The 19378-nt window shown below is 58.8% G+C and overlaps 1 protein-coding gene across 1 annotated transcript; it reads left to right on the top strand.

The window, feature by feature from the left end:
* The first annotated feature begins 8779 nt into the window (after positions 1–8779).
* DLL4 (delta like canonical Notch ligand 4) lies at positions 8780–18012 on the top strand. The gene is made up of 11 exons (XM_081227107.1): positions 8780–9147; positions 9259–9528; positions 10025–10082; positions 10866–11129; positions 11544–11604; positions 11692–11822; positions 13337–13506; positions 13690–13909; positions 15064–15766; positions 16278–16386; positions 16923–18012. The coding sequence occupies exons 1-11, from the start codon at positions 9082–9084 to the stop codon at positions 16926–16928; spliced, it is 2058 nt and encodes a 685-aa protein (XP_081083233.1). The 5' UTR covers positions 8780–9081; the 3' UTR covers positions 16929–18012.
* The last annotated feature ends 1366 nt before the right edge of the window (positions 18013–19378 follow it).

The raw sequence follows: 19378 nt of genomic DNA, 5'->3' as shown, positions 1-19378 counted from the left end.
GAGGCCGGAGGGCGATGATCTCAGCCTGGGGAGGGCCGGCCTGTGAGACAGGCTGACCCTGGCCTGGCCGCCCTGGTGAGGCTGAGAAGGGCTGACGGGGCCGGCCTCGCCCTTGCTGCCCCACCCCCTGGGCCGAGCTGGGAACTGACCGGCGCTTCTCACGCTTAAACTGCCCCCGCCGAGGGCACCCAACAGGCGCAGCAGGGGGGCCCACAGGACCCAGGAAGCCACCCCAGACCCGAGGGGCTTGTGGACCCTCCCTCTAGCGGTGCCAATTCAGAAGCCCCTCGGCAAGGCCCAAACAGAGCTCTCCCACACCACCAGCCCACACTGGCCACAGCAGGACTTTTAGGTCAAGAAGTGAATGCACTTTCTATACCCAGAACCACCTAAAGAGCAGGCAACAGCCTGAAGAGGGAGGGAGGGTCCTATCTCCGGAGGTATTCAAGCCCTTGGCTATAGAATATGGGGCTGGTCTAGGTGCCCTTGAGAGCTCACCTCACCCTGAGTTTCTAGGTGTAAGGCCCTAGCTCCTTCCCTTGAGACACCTCTGGATTCCCTTTGTGGGTTTCAGGCCCGAGATCGGATGAACCTAGGCCTGATCCAATCCTTTATCCTCTTCCAGCCAGGCTTCCAGCCAGGCTGCCAGGCAGGGCCTCAGGACTCTGAGGGAAAGAGTAGGAAAGTGGCTGGGGGGTGGGGCGGAGGGGGGAGGGGTGTGGAGAGAGGTATGGCCAAAGCAGCCCCCACTCTCAGTATAGGAGCCAGGGAAGCCCTGAGGCTGGTCATGTTTGCAGGGCTCTATCTAGAAAGCCAGGGGTGGAAGAAGAGAGTGGCTCCTGGCAAGGAAAATGTGGGGCCTGTCCCAACAGGTCCTCAGGGGTCTGGCATTCTCAGGGGCCCAGCCATCTCAAGGGCAGGACCCAGGCTTCGGTGTATACCTGGCCACCAGCCACAGATGCAGAAGGCTCCTAGTTGCCTCTGGCCTTTCCTCTGTACCTCCCTGCTCCAGACCACCCTGCACCCCACTGCCAGATGGTGGCTGAACACCCTCCTTGGCTCAAGAACCCACAGGTTCCCTAAAGCCCATCAATCAAGTCCGAATTCATCTGTCTGATGGATCTCCATACCCTACCTGTCTAACCTCACGTCCAACTCTGCACACGCAAAGTCTGCTCCAGCTATACCTACTTCATTTCCACTCTGATCCTTTTCCTCTCTCCATCCCGCCTGGCAGGAATGCCCTCTCTTCTCTTTTTCTAAGTTCTGCTCTTTCTTCCAGGTCCAGTGCCTTCCCCTCACTCCCCACAAAGCCTCCCCCATCCCTCTCTGAACCCCGGTTCTGCAAATCATCACATTCCTTTTCATGACCCTCGATTTTACCCCCATGTCCCATTAGGAGCTGAATCGGATGTTCCTTTTGGCCTCACTGACCTTAGCCCAGTGCTAGGCACATGGTCGACCTCATTCACAACTGGTTGACTAATGGACCAAACTCTGGGTACGCATGTGGCCACACACACAGGCCCTGACCCAGGAAAACTAACTATGGGGGTGCACAGAGCCATGCCCCAAATGGAATGCATCTTTTGACTGCATTCTCTTCTTCTGATGGCAGTTTGATAGACTCACCCCAGGTCTCCCCAGCTTCCTTCTTACCTGGAGAAGGGTTCTGGTAACGGGGGTAAGGGATCAAGCCTCTTAGGAGAGGAGGGGAAGCAAGAGACGGGGGAGTTGGCCACGGCCACAGGGCAACACAGGGATCTCAGTGGCAGAATGACTCCAGCAATGGGAATGTTCATGATGCCCGAATAGCACTCATGAGAGGGGGGTGAATGGGCATAAAACCGGGTTGAAGCCTGTCTGTTTCTAAACTTACAGAGACAGCTGAGGCTGTTGCTGAAGCCCCTGGTGTTGGAAACCCTGAGTATTCATTTTTGCTCTGGAAATTCTCTGTGAGCTCCCAGACCTTAAATTAAGCCTGTCCCTTTGCTGCAAAGTTAGCGTGGCTGGACAGCTCCGCAGGGCTTGTTCTGAGAGCAGCAACCAGAGGGCTGGGGGCAGGAGAGGCAAAGTGACATGGACTCACAGTGGCCTAACACTGCCCAAAAACCCCTCGGGGCTGAGAGGAGGCCCTGGTCCTGGTGCCTCTCAGGCCTCTCTGGATTTCTTCCTTGGGGATGGTCTAGACCTAAGGAGAATCCTCTGGGTTGGAGGTCTTGGCTAATCACAGGCAAGGCAAGTTACTCATTAGCAAGCATCAACATGCAATTCTCATCAACTCCAGGGGAGAGTTCAACTTGGATTAACAACTGAAATACATAGTGTAGACACTGTCACAGGAAGTTCTCCCATATGTCTAACCTAAATCCTTCCTGCCACAACTGAAGCCCATTTCCTCTCATTCTGACTGTGGTGGGAGAAGGAGACAGCCGGTCACCATTCTCTGCTTAAGACCCATCACCTACTTGACCATGGCAGTCAGATTCCTCCTCAGCCTTCCTCAGGGAACAGTAACCTGCCTGCTCAGGCAGCTATTCACAGAGCTGGCACGTGTCCCCGGTTTCTTTCTCTGTGCATGAGAGTATTGAAGCACAGCACTTCCTGGTTCTGCCCTGACCCTTCCTCCCAGGGAGGCTGCAGGGGACCATGGCCCATCTGAGTAATCCCCACTCCCAGGTTCTGGGGCTGCAGAGAGGGAGTAAGTGTGACCCCATCCACTATCTCTTACTTGCTTCAAGTCCTGGGTGGCAGCTGGGATCAGAGATCAGAGGTTGTGTGGAGAAATGAGGACAGGTCAGAGTTTCTTCCAGGAGATGAGCTGTTCAGCGGAGGAAGGTGAAGTGCACGCCAAGGACCCGGAGACACGGAGGGGTCAGGTGCAGTGCTGGGCCTGGATGCTAAAGGGAGGCCAGAGCCAGAAGAGGGGAGTGAAGGCTGAGCAGGCAGGTGGGGCTGGAGAGAGCTTCCCACCTGTCAGAGTTTACAGAGAAGAGAGGTTTCAGGGACAGGTGAGCTGTATGCTGGGGAGGGGACAAGAACAGAGGACAGTGGAGGCTAACACAGTCAGGGCAGAGGATGAGTGGATGAGAAGGAAGAAAATCCTTGGGGTAGAGAAACCAGTCCAAGATGGAGGACTGAGGGGGTGCCTGAACCTTTACTTTCAACTCAGGCTCCGCTCCCCCACCACACCCTGTCCTTCAGTATGGCTGGCAGAAGGTTCTCTTTTGGCCCCATCACTCTCAGCAATGCCTTTGCCCTGTGCCCTCTGTTCTCTAGCCCTGTAAGCCCTCTCAGAGTCCCCTCTGTCCTGAGAGACTGGGGCAGGAGGCAAGGGCAGGCTGGGCAAGGCCTGCAGCCTGAGGGTCTCCGCACAGAGGCCTCCCTGAGCCTTCTCTCCCTTCCCCTGGGCCTCCCTCCTCACTTGCTAGGGTGGGGACAGGAAGGAGCTAGGGAAGGGGAAGCCAGGGGCTCTGGGAAAGTTGCCGTGGAGGCTGCCCTAAACCCCGGACTCCTCTGTGGCTGGAAATACCCGCTGCGTGGCTCCTGGCCCTAGCTTTCCAGGTTTCCCCTGGGTTTGGCAAATGAAGCTGGGGAGGCTGCCGGGTCACCACCAATGAAGGCCCTTGCTTACAGCCAGCAGGTCTCTACCCTGCCCCTCCACTCTCGCCTTCTTTCCTTCTAACCAGCACACAGGAGGCCTACGGAGCACTTCCTTCCTACACAGTTAAAAGAGGCTTCTCAGGTCAGGGGCCCTCAGCTGCTTCTCTCTTGGACCCTTGGTCTCTTCAGGCCAAAGCTGTTCTCACTGAGAAGGAGAGGGCTCAGTCCACAGCAGCTGCCTCAGCCTCAGGCACCATCTGCCCCGGCCTTCTGAGAAGGTAAAGGAGACAGAGTATGGGGCTAGCCTAGGCCCTCAGGCTCCTGGAAGCCTGGCAGAGAGAAGGTGGGAAGCTCTCCTGATCTCATGAGAAGGCAGAGCAGACACTCTGACTCATGTTTAATGGTCTCACCCACTTGGACATCCTTTCCTTGGGACATTTGGGTCATCAGTCATGAACCATAAGCCAGTGGACAGCCCAGCCCAGTCTGTGTGCCCTCTTGGTGACGTGGGGAAGGCTGAGACCCCTGAGCTGCCAGGAGCCTCAATGACCGGGGCAGTTCAGAAGTTGACTTCTCCTCCTACATGCCTCTGCTCTGAAACATCACCGTGAAGGAGGAAGGGTGCCAGCTTGAGACCTACATTTGGCCCTGGCTGGAGGGTCATCTGGCCATGGACAATTGGTTCTTCCAAACCACCTCTTATCCAAACCCATTCTCAAAGCTCCAGTCTTCTCCTTCCAGTTGAGAACCGTGTCACAGCCTCTTCCCACAAAAGGCCCTTCACAGGGCCTTTAACAGTGGAGGTTTTCCAGTGTCCATCTCCTTTCCATGCCCCACCTAGCTTTCCTCTCTTTGTTTCCACCCTCTGCTCCTTTGCCTCATCCTTTATAACTGTTTGCCTTCAGCTCTCCTTTTTCCTTTCTTTCCTCCTGGAACTCATTTGCAAATGCATAATCAGTCACCCTCCCAGGTGGCTATCATTATTATCCCCATTGCACATATGAGAAAACTGAGGTGTAGAGCTATAGTTAAATTACAAGTCCAAGACCCCAGGGTTGGGAAGTGCCAAGAGCCAGGTTTATGTCATGCTTATTCACTCGACTCAAGCAGAGGGTGGGGAGAGGCTCCATTCCATCTCAACCCTCCTGGGCTGCCTCGCGGAGATTCTTCTGAACTCAGCGGCTATCAGCGCCCATGCCCCCCCCAGGTGCTACCCCTTCCTCCTTCTCACAGGGGCTCTCACATCTTATCATCAGCCACTGCATTCTGTTCCCCCTGTGAAGCCCCCAAATGAGTCTTCAAGGCCACCACCAAGTCATCATCTTCCTCTCTCCTCCACCCGCCTCAGGCCTGTCCTATGGGGAACCCACTCTGTCCCGCGGGAAAGACCCAGAGCAGGCAGTTCCTGGTAAGGACTCCAGAGAGAGGTGAACGCGGCCCGGCGGGGCGCCGCCTGCCGAGCGGGAATCCCGGCCCTAACCGCTGGCGCCCCTCGAGGGGAGGGGGGAGGGCGGAGGTGGTTCTGCGGCGGCATCTGTCCCAGGCGGGCGGGAAGCTGCTGCATTAAATTGTAAAATCGATTTATTGACCGGCAGGTGCGAGCAGCGGCAGATGGAGAGTAGCGCTGCTGGGGCGCATCTGCGGGGAGCGACGGCATCGATCCTGGCCCCCCTCCGAAACCCGTCGGTCCCTGGTCCTTTCACGTCGGCTCGCTCCCAACTGCAGGGCCAAGGTCCGCGAAGCTGCGGAGCCCGAGCGGCTAGAGTAGCTCGCTGCGCGCCGCCCCCCTCCCCCGCCCGCCCTCGCCTGGCCTCAGGGCCCGGGCTGCGCCCCCACGGCTGCCAGGCCCTGCCAGCCCCACTGCCCCAGTTGGCATGCGGCGGGCCGGGCTGACGCGTGGCAGCGCCCTGCGGCAGATGAGGCACGCGCCGGCCTCATTTCAATGTGAATGGATCGAATGGAGCAGCCATGTGGCAGCAACAGTTTGCAAATCTCCCCGCCTTCTGTGCAGCTCCCTGGCCGCCGCTCCCTGCACGTGGCCCCTTCCCCGCAGCGACCGCAGCGGCGCCCCTCAAGGCTTAAGCGCCCCGCCCTAGCCTGGCTAGCTCCCCCTCCCCTGGCCTGCCCGGCGGGCGCTGTAGCCCGGCCCCTATCGCGCTCCTACCTGGGTGCAGCTCGTCCCGCGGAGAACGCTGTCCCGGGGGTCGGGGTGCAAAATAGCACTGGAGGCCGGGAAGATGTGCCCTGGGGAGGGCGCGTAGGCTACCAAGTGGGGGAGGGGCCCCGAGGCTCTGCTCGGCCCGAGTCGCACCCTAATCACCAGGGGTCAGCTTGGGTGCAAGGCTGCGAGACAACCTTTGCGCCTCCGGGCCCCAGGTGCGGGTTCTGCCTGCTGGGGGGCTGTATGCAGCGGCCAAAAGGAGAGGACGGCCGAAGCCGAAGGCCCCTGGGGCGGAGGCTGTGGGCCTGCCTGAAGCCAGGCCTCGACCCTGTGGCTCCAGACGCTGGGCAGTGTTGCGGGTGCTCGTGGGGATGAGGATCTGTGGACCATCAGAGGACCCACAGTCAGTCCGGGGAAGCCCAGGTTGGTGGGACCTTGCAATCATGCCCCCTCTCCAGGGCGTGGCCGAGTGTCTGCGGAGGCGCAGGGTCGTCAGACGTCCACGTGGGTCCAACCCCACTGTGATTTGCGGCCTCTGATAGCCTCACAGTCTCATGTTCCTGGGGGCCTCCAGGACACGTGTTGGGTCTTTCCTTCCACAAGTCACGAGTGGGAGAAAAGTGGAGGAGCCCCAGTTGTGGAGCCTTCGCATTTCTATTCCCTGCCTGCAAAGCGACCCTCTCCTGCTCAGCAAATATGGGCAAAGCTGGACCCCAGCAGGTTGGAGCGCTAGTGGGTAGTCAGGGCCAAGGGCGGCGTCCTAGAATCCTAGGGGAGTAAATGAACTTCTGGGACAGCACCGCGTAGCAAATAAGGTGCTTCATGAATGCCTTTTGATGGTGAAGAGAATTTAACCCTTTCCCCCTACAGGTCAGAGGATTTCTATCTCTGGGATCCCTTTCACGAATTCTTGACTCTGAGGGTAATGATGATACTTGTGTTTGGTCCTTGACTGTTTGCAAAGTGCTTTTGGGCACATCAGTCCGGATGTGTGTGAGGGATAGAGAGTGTTCCAGATCTACCAATATTGAGCGAGATGTCTCCTGTGGGACTGGATGTCTCCCTTGAGGGTCAGGCAAGAGCCAGATCCAGAAAAGGAGCGAGTTTTTTATGAACTCGCAGGCCAGGATTTGGGGGTGGAAGCGGACAGAGCTAGGTAGGGCTGGATGCCAGCTCAGAGGAAAGCGAGGGGGCACTCTTTGGCACCCTAGGCAGGACTAAGGGATCCGTAGAGGATGGGCATTGAACCCACTGGTCAGGATCGCTGGGAGGCAAGTCCTGGGCTCCTCCTCCCTCGGGCCTGGGGACTCCGCCTGTCCATAACCTACATTAACTCTGGAGCGCAGCCTGGGCCCATCTGCCGGCCCCCGCCCCACCTCGGTTCCCCACGCCAACCCGTTCGCGCCAGATGGTGGCTGGGAGGGGTGGCCGTGCGTGGGGGACCCCGGAGCCCGTCTCCTCACCTCACCCCTCCCCCAACCCACGCTCCCAACCTCTTGTTTCTCTTGCTTCTCCCTCAATCCTTCACCACCACCAAGTTAAAAAAAAAAAAAAAATCAGACCATGCTCGGCCTAGGCAGCTGTTGGGCTCCGCGCCGTGCCCCCCGCCCCCCGCAAGACTCCCCCGGGCCCGCGCCGCGTCCCTGCTCCCCCCAGCGCCGATCTTATCGCCCGACGACAGCCATCGCTGTGCGGGCGGGCTGACAGCTGAAGCCACAAGGCCCCCGCCGCCCTCAGCGTCGCGGAGAGAGACTGCTCCTCTGCACCCCCGACACTGAGAGAAGCCGGCCCTCCCCGGTCTAAAGCCTCCGGGGATCACGCCGGTTCCGGGAAAGCAGCTGCACTGCCGCCGCTCGGAGAAGTGGGGCCACCCGGGGGAGCCGAGAAGGCGAGACGGGTGAAGCCGCCTGAAACCCATACGAGTCCGCGCGCTTCCAGTTCCACCCTACATTTTGTCCTATGAGGAGAGGACCCGGGTCTGCCCGGCCTCAGCCCCTGGCCTCTCTGGTGGCTCGAGCCAAATCTGCAGTCAGGAGAGTTCCTCCCTGTCCCAACGGAGCGACAGGACGCGGGCCGAGGCTTGAGGCTGTTGCGGGGTGGAGAAGGTGGGCTCTGGAGCTGAGGGTAAACCCAGGTGAGGAGAGGCGCTGAAGGCGGGGCCAGACCCTTATTACCATACAGCTGAGGACGCGCCCCCCTTCTTCTACCTCGGGGACCACGCCCTCCTACCCCCAGCACGGGTACCGCGCGTCTGGGGACTGGCACGCGCTGAGCCCAGGCGGGAGGCAGAAGGGAGGAGGCACGCGCTGGACACGCCCCCCATAACTGGGGAGGGAGATGCCCACCAGGTGGAGGGGCCGAGCCCCCGAGTCTTAGATGCTTGGCCCCTCGCCTAGCACGGAGTGGCCACAGAGAGGTTAATGCGTCCTCTGGCTTCCCTGCTGCGCGCGGCGGGGTCGGGGGGGGTGGACGCTCACAGGTTGGGGGCCGACGACGCCAGGGCTCCCGAAGTTCCGGGAAGGTGAAAGAGACCGGAGTCCTTTAGCACTGGTTTCGCTTTCTGAGCTTAAGCTCTTTTTACCTTCTCGAGGGCTTCAGGTAACTAACTCCGGCCGTGGTCACACCGCCGACGGGGACTCCCCCGTGTCTCCGCCCCCACGACCATCCGGGAACCACTCGCTCACCTCCCGCCCCATTCCCCCTGGCCCTCCCCCTGGCCTCCCACAGCCGGGGTCTCGGCCTGTATCCACGCGATTGCGGAGAACTGGTCACCTCGGCACGCGCTGAGCTGGGGGACCCAGGGGCTGAGAGCGGCACAGAGGGGCGGGGACCTGTGCCTGACTGGCTGGCTGGGAGGGGGGGAGGCGGGGGCGGAGGCCCCCTCCGGGCGGCGCTGGGGCTGTAACAGCAAGAGGCCCGAGGGGAGGGGAGAGTGACCACGAGTCTGAGTGACAGGCGGGTGAAGAGAAGAGCCAATATATATAAGGAAAGCTCCCGAGAGCAGGTTTCAGTAGCGGCGCTGAGCGCAGGCTGGGAACGCGAGGCCAAGAGCTGCAGCTCAAGCCGCCTCAGTGCAGTGTACCCGGACACTAGCCTGCTTACAGCCTCAGGATTAGTCCGAGGACACGTCCTCCGCGCGGCCGCCACCCAGCCGCCCTCACCTGGATTACCTACCGCGGCAGTTGGAGCGGAGCTAGCCAGAAGGAGAGGCGGGAGGAAAAACCCGAGCGGAGCCTGGCTTTTCAGGGACCCCTCCGGCGGTTGGACGCGCGGGAAAGGTTCACGACCGGCGGGTGGAGAGCGCGACGCCCCAGGGAATGGCAGCCGCAACCCGTAGCGCCTCTGGCTGGGCGCTACTGCTGCTGGTGGCACTTTGGCAGGAGGTAACTTCCCGCGCCCCCTCCGCCCCCTCCCACCGTGCCTTGGGCCTGAGCCCCTGGCGTCCACCGAGCTGACCGCTCTCCTTCTTCCTTCCCTCGGTCCCTGTGCAATAGCGTGCGGCCGGCTCGGGAGTCTTCCAGCTGCAGCTGCAGGAGTTTGCCAACGAGCGCGGCGTACTCGCCAGCGGGCGGCCGTGCGAACCCGGCTGCCGGACCTTCTTCCGTGTCTGCCTTAAGCACTTCCAGGCGGTCTTCTCTCCCGGGCCCTGTACCTTCGGCAGCGTCTCCACGCCTGTGCTGGGCACCAACTCCTTCGCCGTCGGCGACGACAGTAGCGGCGGGGGACGCAACCCTCTCCAACTGCCCTTCAATTTCACCTGGCCGGTGAGCACAGCCTGGGCGCCCTGGGAGGTCACGGAAGCCGAGAGAAGGGGTTTCCCTGGGACCAAAGCCTTCTCCCTAGATTGCCTCGCTCCCCTCCAAAAAAAGGGGGGGCACTCTCTTCTGATCCTTCTTTCCGACTCTTTCCTGGGACCTCACCCTCCTGTAGGCTCTCACCAGTCTCTCTCTTCCCAGTTCTACGCTCCATCTTCTCCCAGCGCTAGGGATACGATTTTCATCACCTACAACCCCGGCGCGTGCTCCATCTCAGAAAGACTCCCGTGTACATTCCCTCATCCCTCAACTCTCCTCCTACCCGGGGTTCTCTCGCCTTCCTAGCTCGCGCGCGACGCTGAGTGCAGACCCGTTACATAGACCCGGGCGCAGTAACTGTATCCTGCAATTAGATTAATTAAACCGGCTGCCGAAAGGCACCCCCACCATCCCCTGTTCATCTCGCTCTCTCTGTCTTTCCCCGCCCCCTCCTTTCCGTTCCCAGGGTACCTTCTCACTCATCATTGAAGCTTGGCACGCGCCAGGAGACGACCTGCGGCCAGGTGAGTAGCTCGCTCCGCGGCCACAGGGGGGCGACACGGCGCAGCGCCGAAAGAGTTAATCTGTAATAGGCGGGGGAAGTGCGGGGTGGGGGCGTGGGGGGCAGGACGCTTAGCTAGGCCGGGAGCTGCGCCCCGCGCTGGACGCTCGGATTCCGCCCGCTGCCTGGACTCTGAGCACAATTGCGTTTCCTGCGGGTTATTTTTGGCGTGGGAACGCGGGGAGCACGGCGGTGAGAAAGGCCGAAGCTGCCAGCGCCGCTGACGGGCCCCTTCCTGTATTTTACACCTTTCTCGAATTCCGCTCCTTTGGAAAGGGAATAATGGCTTTGGGATGTTGTTCTGACACAGAGGAAAAGGATATTTCAGCAGCACAACAATTCTCACTTTGCAAAGGAAAAAGAAAAGCATTACCCATCTCTGAGGGCAGAACCCCTGAATGGGCACCAGAGGACCCCTTGCTCCCAGGGTCCTCAAAGGCCTGGAGAGCTTTTCTTTTTCTTTTTTCTCCCCCCCCACCCCATTTTGACCTCTTTTCCTCTTTCCCCTGCCTATCTGCCTCCAGAACATTGGGATATCTTAACATCCTTCTATTGTCCCCTTTTTGAATGGTATCAGGCCCTCTACACATGCACACACAGAGCAGCTAAGCAGTGGGACACTTGGGTTCCTCTGGCCTGCGTTTGCTGGCAGGTGGGGTCATCTGGACAACTGGTTTGATCCAGCAGTTGCTGGCACCCTTGGGGACTGGCTGCCCTTCCTTGACCTGGCCCTCTGCCCCTTCAGAGGCCTTGCCACCAGACGCGCTCATCAGCAAGATCACCATCCAGGGCTCCCTAGCTGTGGGCCAGAACTGGTTACCGGATGAGCAGACCAGCCCTCTCACAAGGCTGCGCTACTCTTACCGGGTCATCTGCAGTGACAACTACTATGGGGACAGCTGCTCACGGCTATGCAAGAAGCGCAATGACCACTTCGGCCACTACGTGTGCCAGCCAGATGGCAGCCTGTCCTGCCTGCCCGGCTGGACTGGGGAGTACTGCGAACAGCGTAAGCAGCCAAGCTCCCACCTGCTTGGAGGGGGGTCCCCGGAACAAACACAGTGGCATCTATTCGGCAGCAGCCTGCCTCCCTTGGAGAGCAGGTCTGGGCTGTCCACTAACTGGGCCTCAGTAACAGCTGGGGATGCTTAGGATGGGCTTGGACTCTGCCCTCCCTCTTCTTAGTGCTCCTCCCCATGGTGCTAAAGCCCACAAAGACCCCATAATTGCATTCCATCCAGCCTGGATTCTCCTTCCCTGTGCCATCATTTCTCTTTAAGACATCAATGGCTCCTCTGGGAAGCCAGGAGTGGGAAGTGAGCCCAGGAGAGCTGGGGGGGCACCCCCAGGGCCAGGAGAGGGAGAGTGGGACTTCAGAGTCGTTGTCATCCCACCCTCACCCAGGGCCACTTTCTCCCCTCAGCTGTCTGTCTTTCGGGCTGTCATGAACAGAATGGCTACTGCAGCAAGCCAGCAGAGTGCATGTGAGTAGTGGACAGGAAGCGGTGACGGGGGGAGCCGTCCCCTGTCCAGGCCCTCACCTCACCCTCAGCTTCTCTTTTGTTCTACAGCTGCCGCCCAGGCTGGCAGGGCCGCCTGTGCAATGAATGCATACCCCACAACGGCTGTCGCCATGGCACCTGCAGCACCCCCTGGCAATGCACTTGTGATGAGGGGTGGGGAGGCCTATTCTGTGACCAAGGTGAGTCAGGGCAAAGAGAGGGGACGGAGAGCTGGGCAGGGCATGGGAACCAGAGTTGTCACCTGGACCCTTCCTACTCGATGACTGCTGAGTCGGCTTTCCCATTATCCTTCAAGGAGCTTGGGATTGTAAGGATCTTAACAACTGGCTTAGAACGAGATGGTGGGTCCTTCTTCCTTAGGTGCTGGGGAGGAAGGGTGGCTGGAGAAGCCAGGAGGGTGACAGGTTGGCAGCCTGAAGGTTGCACTCATAAATTCGAGCAAGTCCAGAGAGAGGGATGCCGGGCTCAGTTCCTCTTTCTACCTTGTAGTTACCTATTAACCCCCTAAGTGTTTGCTTACCTACCAGGGCTGTTTGAGCAGCTCTCCCCTAAACAGCTGTCTGGTGGGGTGTGCCCATTGGCTGCCCTGAGGCTGTGGGTGAGCTGGGCCTCTGGGCGGAGTGACATCTAACCGCCTTCTCGGTGGGGCAGAAACAGCCTCCCTTGTTTCCCCCAGTAGCACTTGCCAGGCAGCTGCCCAAGCCCACAGTCTTCCTGGTGTTCAGGGGGCTGGTCACTCTTCTGGCTGCACTGGGGTCTGCCAGCCCCAATGATGGGGGAGGGGGCCTTTTTTTCCTTCATCCTCAGAGCCAGCTGCAGCACGTGCCTCCCATTTTCAGGGTCAAATGGGGTGGCTGCTGCCATGGAGACACCAGCACAGGCCTGGGTAGGGTGGGCAGGACGCTTGCCAGGATAGAAAGGACTTGCCTGGGCCCTGACTTGCTGGCAACAAGGGGCTTGGAATTCAGCCCCTGTATTCTTCGTATGTGTGTGTGTGTGTCACTTTCTCCCCACTGCAATCCCCCCAAACACACACACACACACACACACACACACACCTGGTTCCTGCCCTCTCTCTTTCCTCTCACCACATTTGCTCCCAGGTGACACAGTCATATACTCATCTTATTCAAACAGAGCCCTTACAGTCCCTGTATTTGCTCTGTCTGGTTTTCCCTCCCTGTCCTTCCCAAATAAGAAAACAAATACTTATATTTCAAAATACCCTCGTAACGCATTTCCCTTTAAAAAACGCCTAGCAACCACTTATCCTGGCTCTCGCCTCCCCTCTACTCTTTCCACCTGTTAAAATTGTAGCCCCTTTCCAGGCTTACCTCAGCTGCCCCTCCTCCACGAAGCCTTTTCTGACTTCCTCCTCAACATGTGGTCTTGCTGTGCCTCCTCTTCTTTACCTTTATTCTCCCCTGGCTGCAGTGCTTGTGAGCTTACCTTTGGGCAGTTAACTGTGTCCAACTGTGTTTTTTCAACTTTGATTGATTGTACTCCTCAGATGTGGTTCTAGGTGCTTCAATATACCCGATTTCACTGGGGAAAGAGGAAGGGTATTTGGGCCCAGAAGACTTTGAGTTGAAGCCTCTGGGCCAAACATGGACAGTGAACTTGCACTTCAAGGAGCCTGGAGGTTGAGACCACTCTTTGGCTCTGCTCAGCCAGTCGGTTCCTGTCTCCGCAGATCTCAACTACTGCACCCATCATTCCCCGTGCAAGAATGGGGCGACGTGCTCCAACAGTGGGCAGCGGAGCTATACCTGCACCTGTCGCCCAGGCTACACTGGCGTGGACTGTGAGCTGGAGCTCAGCGAGTGTGACAGCAACCCCTGTCGCAATGGAGGCAGCTGTAAGGTGAGGCCTAGGCCAACGCAGGAAGGCAGAGTTCTGGCCAGGCGGTGCCCAGGCATCCCCACCCCAGGCGGCCAGTGGATGTGCACCCGTGGGCAGGCATTGTGGGCAGGTGGGGCCTAGCCCCCCGCCAGGAATCCCTGCCCCCAAGGGTCTGACTTTGGCCCCTTTCTGCTCTCTTTCCAGGACCAGGAGGACAGCTACCGCTGCCTGTGTCCCCCGGGCTACTATGGCCTGCACTGCGAACACAGCACCTTGAGTTGTGCTGACTCTCCCTGCTTCAATGGGGGCTCCTGTCGGGAGCGCAACCAGGGGACCAGCTATGCCTGTGAATGTCCCCCCAACTTCACTGGCTCCAACTGCGAGAAGAAAGTGGACAGGTGTACCAGCAATCCGTGTGCCAATGGTGCGTCCTGTTGCCTTGCTAACCTGGTGGACTGGCCCTGGGGCCAAGAGAACTTTCTGGTGAGGGAGGGTCAAGAGAGGAGAGAGGCCTTGTCTGTCACTCTGGGCAGGCTGAGACGGACCCCCATCTGCTCTGGATGGTGAAGAGCTTGCTTGATCACCTGGGTGGCTTTGGAAGAGGAGCAGGTTAGCAGTGGGTGCAGGCCTTTGGAGATGGAGCAGTATGCACCCTGCCTGGCTTCCATTCCTATTCCCATGTCCTGACCTGGCTGGGGTGGCCTCTGACCCTCCCCAGGAAGTCCTGGGCTAGAGAGAGGGACCTTGGAGGCCTCGTGTCCCTCCTTGAAAGAGGCTAGCATGGTGAGGGCCCTGCTCCTGGAGGCCTCACCTCGCCCCACGGCTACAGTGAGCCCGGCACAGCATAAGGCGTCTGGAATGTTCAGCATTTTGGGGGGCACCAAGCATGTTGGTTATCTTTGTCTCCTTGGTCTTCTGGTGACCCTCTGTGAGGCAGGCAGACAGCACCGTGCAGGAGAGAAGCCTTAGGAGTGGCAGAGGGATTGGAAGGGCTGAGATGGAATCTGCTCTCCGGCTAATCACTTAGTTAACTCCCTGGAGCCAGTTTCTTCATCACTGAATGGGAAAATATAGAACCCGTCCTCTGTCTTTCATGTTGTGAAGATTAAACAATAATAGATCTATCTGAGCATTTACTGTACACCAGGCTTGTGCTCCTGCCTTCATGTATCACCTTACCTAACCTTCAGAGATCTCCTATAGAGGAGACAGCATTCTACTCCAGTTTAACAAATGAGGAAATGAGGCTTAGAAATAAAGCAACGGGTGCCAAATCCCCAGCTAGAGAGAGACAGCTGAGATTCAAACCCAAGCATACCTGTTCGATTCTACTGTAAAGCTCTGTAAGGTGCTGGTAGTTCTTATACATGAGCCCACTGAGGCATAGAGGACCAGGCTCACCTTCAACTGCAGGTCTCCTGACTCTTTGTGCAGAGCTCTTTGTACTGGGATCTGTGAATGCTGGCCGAGTTCCTGGACGACCTCGGTTCCCGGGATGGGGCACCCTCTGCACCGGTGGTGGGGGCGTGGGGTGGGGTCCAAGGAGGTGGCTGACTTGTGGCCCACGTGTACCCACAGGGGGCCAGTGCCTGAACCGAGGTCCAAACCGCATGTGCCGCTGCCGTCCTGGATTCACAGGTGCCCACTGTGAAATCCACATCAGCGACTGTGCCCGCAGCCCTTGTGTCCACGGCGGCACTTGCCGCAACCTGGAGAACGGGTTCGCGTGCACCTGCCCTGCTGGCTTCTCTGGCCGGCGCTGCGAGGTGCGGATGCCCACCGACGCTTGTGCCTCGGGACCCTGCTTCAATGGGGCCACCTGCTACGCCAGCCTCCCCCCGGACAACTTCGTCTGCAACTGCCCCTACGGCTTTGTGGGCAGCCACTGCGAGTTCCCCATGAGCATGCCCCCCAGCTTCCCCTGGGTGGCCGTCTCCCTGGGCGTGGGACTGGTGGTGCTGCTGGTGCTACTGTGCATGGTGGCAGTGGCAGTGCGGCAGCTGCGGCTCAGGCGGCCCGACGATGGCAGCAGGGAGGCCATGAACAACCTGTCGGACTTCCAGAAGGACAACCTGATCCCCGCCGCCCAGCTCAAGAACACAAACCAGAAGAAGGAGCTGGAAGTGGACTGTGGCCTGGACAAGTCCAACTGTGGCAAACAACAGAACCACACATTGGACTATAATCTGGCCCCAGGACCCCTGGGGCGGGGGATCCTGCCCGGGAAGTATCCCCACAGTGACAAGAGCTTAGGGGAGAAGGCGCCACTGCGGATACACAGGTGAGCAGCACCCAGAGGCCCAGGGCTCACCAGGGACCCCCTCACGGTACTGCCTGGGCTCCCCCAGGACAGGTGGGAGGCTAGCACCAGGCCCTTGACTGCTGTTAAGCAAACAGGGGCTCTTGCTGCTGACAGGAGGATGCTCCGACAAGATTTCTGCCAGGCTCCCTTTGTCCCTCCTTCCCATTCACTCGTTCATTCATTCACAAATGTCAAGTGTCCACACTGTGTCACTTGTGACCCCCATCTTCCCACGGCATGGCTTGCCTCCAGTGGCAAACTGGCCTTTTCCAGGCCTTAGACCCTCTGGGAAGGTTGGGGTCCTGTGGCTCTCTTAAGGCCTGTAGCTAACTGTCTGCCAGGCTAGCACTGGGCATCCCCAGTCCCCGTGTCTTCTCCCAGAGTCACCTCTGCCAGTTCCCTTTGGCTCTCCAGGGTCCAGGTTAGCGCCCCACCTCCCTCCAGCCCTCTCTTCATCTCTCCCTCACCAGCCTGTCTTGTGTTCCCTCAGTGAAAAGCCAGAGTGTCGGATATCAGCGATATGCTCCCCCAGGGACTCCATGTACCAGTCTGTGTGTTTGATATCAGAAGAGAGGAACGAATGTGTCATTGCCACAGAGGTGAGTGCTAGGCTCTCCTTCCCTTCTAGCATGTTCCCTCCTGCCTTTAGGGGATGAGAAAGTGGTCCGGTTACTCTTGACCTTAGGGGCTGCTCCTGAAGGGTGGGTCGGAACCCCTCCTTGGCAGGCTGGGTTCAGTGGCTCTCGGATCCCTGCTGGCCTCGTTGCCACAGAGGGTGTGAAACAGGAGCCGTGGTGGTGAGCCAGCCCGGTCTCTTCCTGCTGTGTTAGTGCTGGGCTGGGCGGCCATGGCACCCAGCCAGCTCCCAGGCGCTGCTTCCCAGCTGCTGGTGGGTGAGGGTGGTTGCCTTGTGCCCCTCCTGCCCCTGCTCACTGGCTTCCTTCACTGGCCCACCTCATGAGCACAGTCTTCCAGGCATGTGTATGTGTTGGGGGCAGAAGACCGGGAGGGCTTTCCCACCTCCTCTTCACCCCACCTGCCTCACTGGCTTCTCTCAGGGAGGCCCAGGGCAGCCATGGAGGGAGTGCTTGTACCCCAGGGTAACCCACTTTTCTGCTCTCCACATGCTCCCCAGGTATAAGGCAGGAGCCTCCCCAGGACATCCCAGCTTTGCCCCAGCAGCTGGACCTTCCTTCTGCATTGTTTACATTGCATCCTGGATGGGACATTTTTAATATGCAACGTGCTGCTCTCAGGAGGAAGAGGGAATGGCATGAACTGGACAGACTGTGAACTTGCCAAGAGATGCAGTACCCTTCCACATCTTTGGGTGTCTGTCTGGCATCAGATTGGCAGCCACGCCAGCCAGGGGAACAGAGGAGAGGAGAGGTGCCACTTGGACCCGCCCTGCCAGCAGTGGCCTTCAGAGGGCTCCTTTGGGGCTCTGGCCTATTTTCCAGAGAGAGTGGCAGTGGCCCCGTGGGGCCTGGAGCTGCTGTGGCCTCCACTGGCATCTGTGTTTCCAAAAGTGCCTTGGCCCAGGCTCCATGGCGACAGCTGGGTCCAAATCAGAGAGGAGAGAGGAGGCCAGTAAGGGCAGGGCCGTCTGTGGGCCAGGAAACCATCTGGTGCAGCTCTTGGCAGGAGTGTCCCTGCAGGTGAGGTGAGCGCCCTGAGAGGAGCGGGAGAAGCATTTTCTGCCCGTGCCTCCAGCCGCTGCACGTGGGCCTCGCTCCTAACACCATCCCTGCCTCTCCCTGGCCCAGGCTCTCTGGGGAAGGATACTGGTAAGCCTTACCTGGCTTCCATAGCCTCTGGCCCTGGGTGCCTTGGGCTCCTGTGAGCAGACAGGTGGAGGGCCTGCCCCTCTTCCCAGCCAGAGGCAACAGGCCTAACTGGGGAGCTCAGGGCAGTGACGATGGAAATTCCAGTGAGGGAGAAATTGGGTGCTGTCTCCACCTAGGACCTTTCCTTCCTCAAGCCCATTCCTAAGGCCTCGAGCCTGGGCTCCGCCCACACCCACTACTGCCCCCAGACTACCCTTGAAGCCGATCTTCAGAAATCAATAATATGAGTTTTTATTTTGTTTGTTTTTTTTTTTTGTAGTTTATTTTGGAGTCTAGTATTTCGATAATTTAAGAATCAGAAGCACTGACCTTTCTACATTTTATAACATTATTTTGTATATAATGTGTATTTATAATATGGAACAGATGTGTACAGGAGTTTAGTACTTCTTGGGTCCTGTCTTTGTGATGGCAGAGTGGGAATCCTTCTGACTCCCCTTTTCATATTGCTGCCGGCTGCCCCCCACACCCCTGGCACCTGGGAGCACTTGGACTTGGCCTGCTGTGCTCTAGGCCCTTGTCCTCTTCTAGTTCTTGGGGAACCTGGCCTCACCCATTTAGTCCCCAGCCTGGGCCAGCCTCCTCTGTCTTATGTCTTGAGGTTGGCTGCAGCCCCCCTTCCCCCTCATGCTCCCACCATTCCTTGGCGGTTATGCCCCCTGACCTGAATCTATCCCCCTTTTCTCTCTTCAAGCCTGAAAAAGCTTACGGACACCCTAGTCAGCCTGGGGGATACAGGAATTTGGGGGAAGGAGACAAACCTGCCCGTTTTCCTCTTTTCAAAAGGATTCTCTTGTCAGAGAGCGGGGTCTCTGACCATGATGACATCTGGCCTCTTCCTCCTGCTATTGCAGGGTTTTAGATGGACTGGCACCCTGCTCATTTTTAAGCCCCGGCAGGGCACTGGTCTTTGTGCCAGGGGGATCTGCCTCGGGTCTGTCCTCCTTGCAGCTGGGCAAGAGAGCTGGCTCTGGGCGCCTGGTCTGCCCGGAGCTGCTAGAGTTGATTGAAGACTGTAGAGAGGGGAGGAGGAAGAAGAGGGAGGCTTCCCTGAGCCCGGGTTTCTCTGGCTGAGGCACTACTGAGAGAGTTTCCAGTCTCTACTTCATGGCTAGCTTCCTCTAAGGCGTAAGATGGTCCCTAGGGTGCCACAGTCTTCTCTCTACAGCCACAAAAATACCCCATGGAGAGCAAGTGATGAAAAAATGAGCCATCGACAAAAAGCTGAGCAGATGCTCCCAGCTCTCAGCCCATCCAGTAAAGCAAAATAGACCCAGCAGATGCCCCCAGTGGAGTCCAAGTATATGCAGCGCTACTTGCCTCCCTTTTCCTCTCTCCCTGACACATAGAGCATGCCCGCCCCTAATCTGGGTGCTTATGCCAGAGACAAGGGAGCAAGAGACCTAGGCTCATCCACACTCACCCAAGTGCACACGTTCCACGCCTCACCCATTGCTCCCTGTTCCCCTCACTGCACACACAGGGTATCAAACAGGAAAGCATTCAGGGAACCGTTCCCACAGCCTGAGCCGGCAGCAGGGGGAAGAACAACACGACCTCACTCTTCCTGCCCAAAATGAAACAGGAAAGCAGCTCCCGGGCCCTGGGGGGCGGGGGAAACTGGGCTGGGACACGAAGGCGAGATGACGAGGCTCCCATGTGGGGGACAGGTAGGACACCCGCGGGTCTGCACGTCCACACCACCAGGCTGTGCTGGGCTGCACAGGCTGCCAGCTCCTCAGAG

This window comes from Mesoplodon bidens, assembly GCF_964165515.1.
Source record: "Mesoplodon bidens genome assembly, chromosome: 3".
Lineage (NCBI taxonomy): Eukaryota > Metazoa > Chordata > Mammalia > Artiodactyla > Ziphiidae > Mesoplodon > Mesoplodon bidens.
The sequence above is the reverse complement of the archived record's forward strand: the minus strand, read 5'-3'. Positions and strand labels throughout refer to the sequence as shown.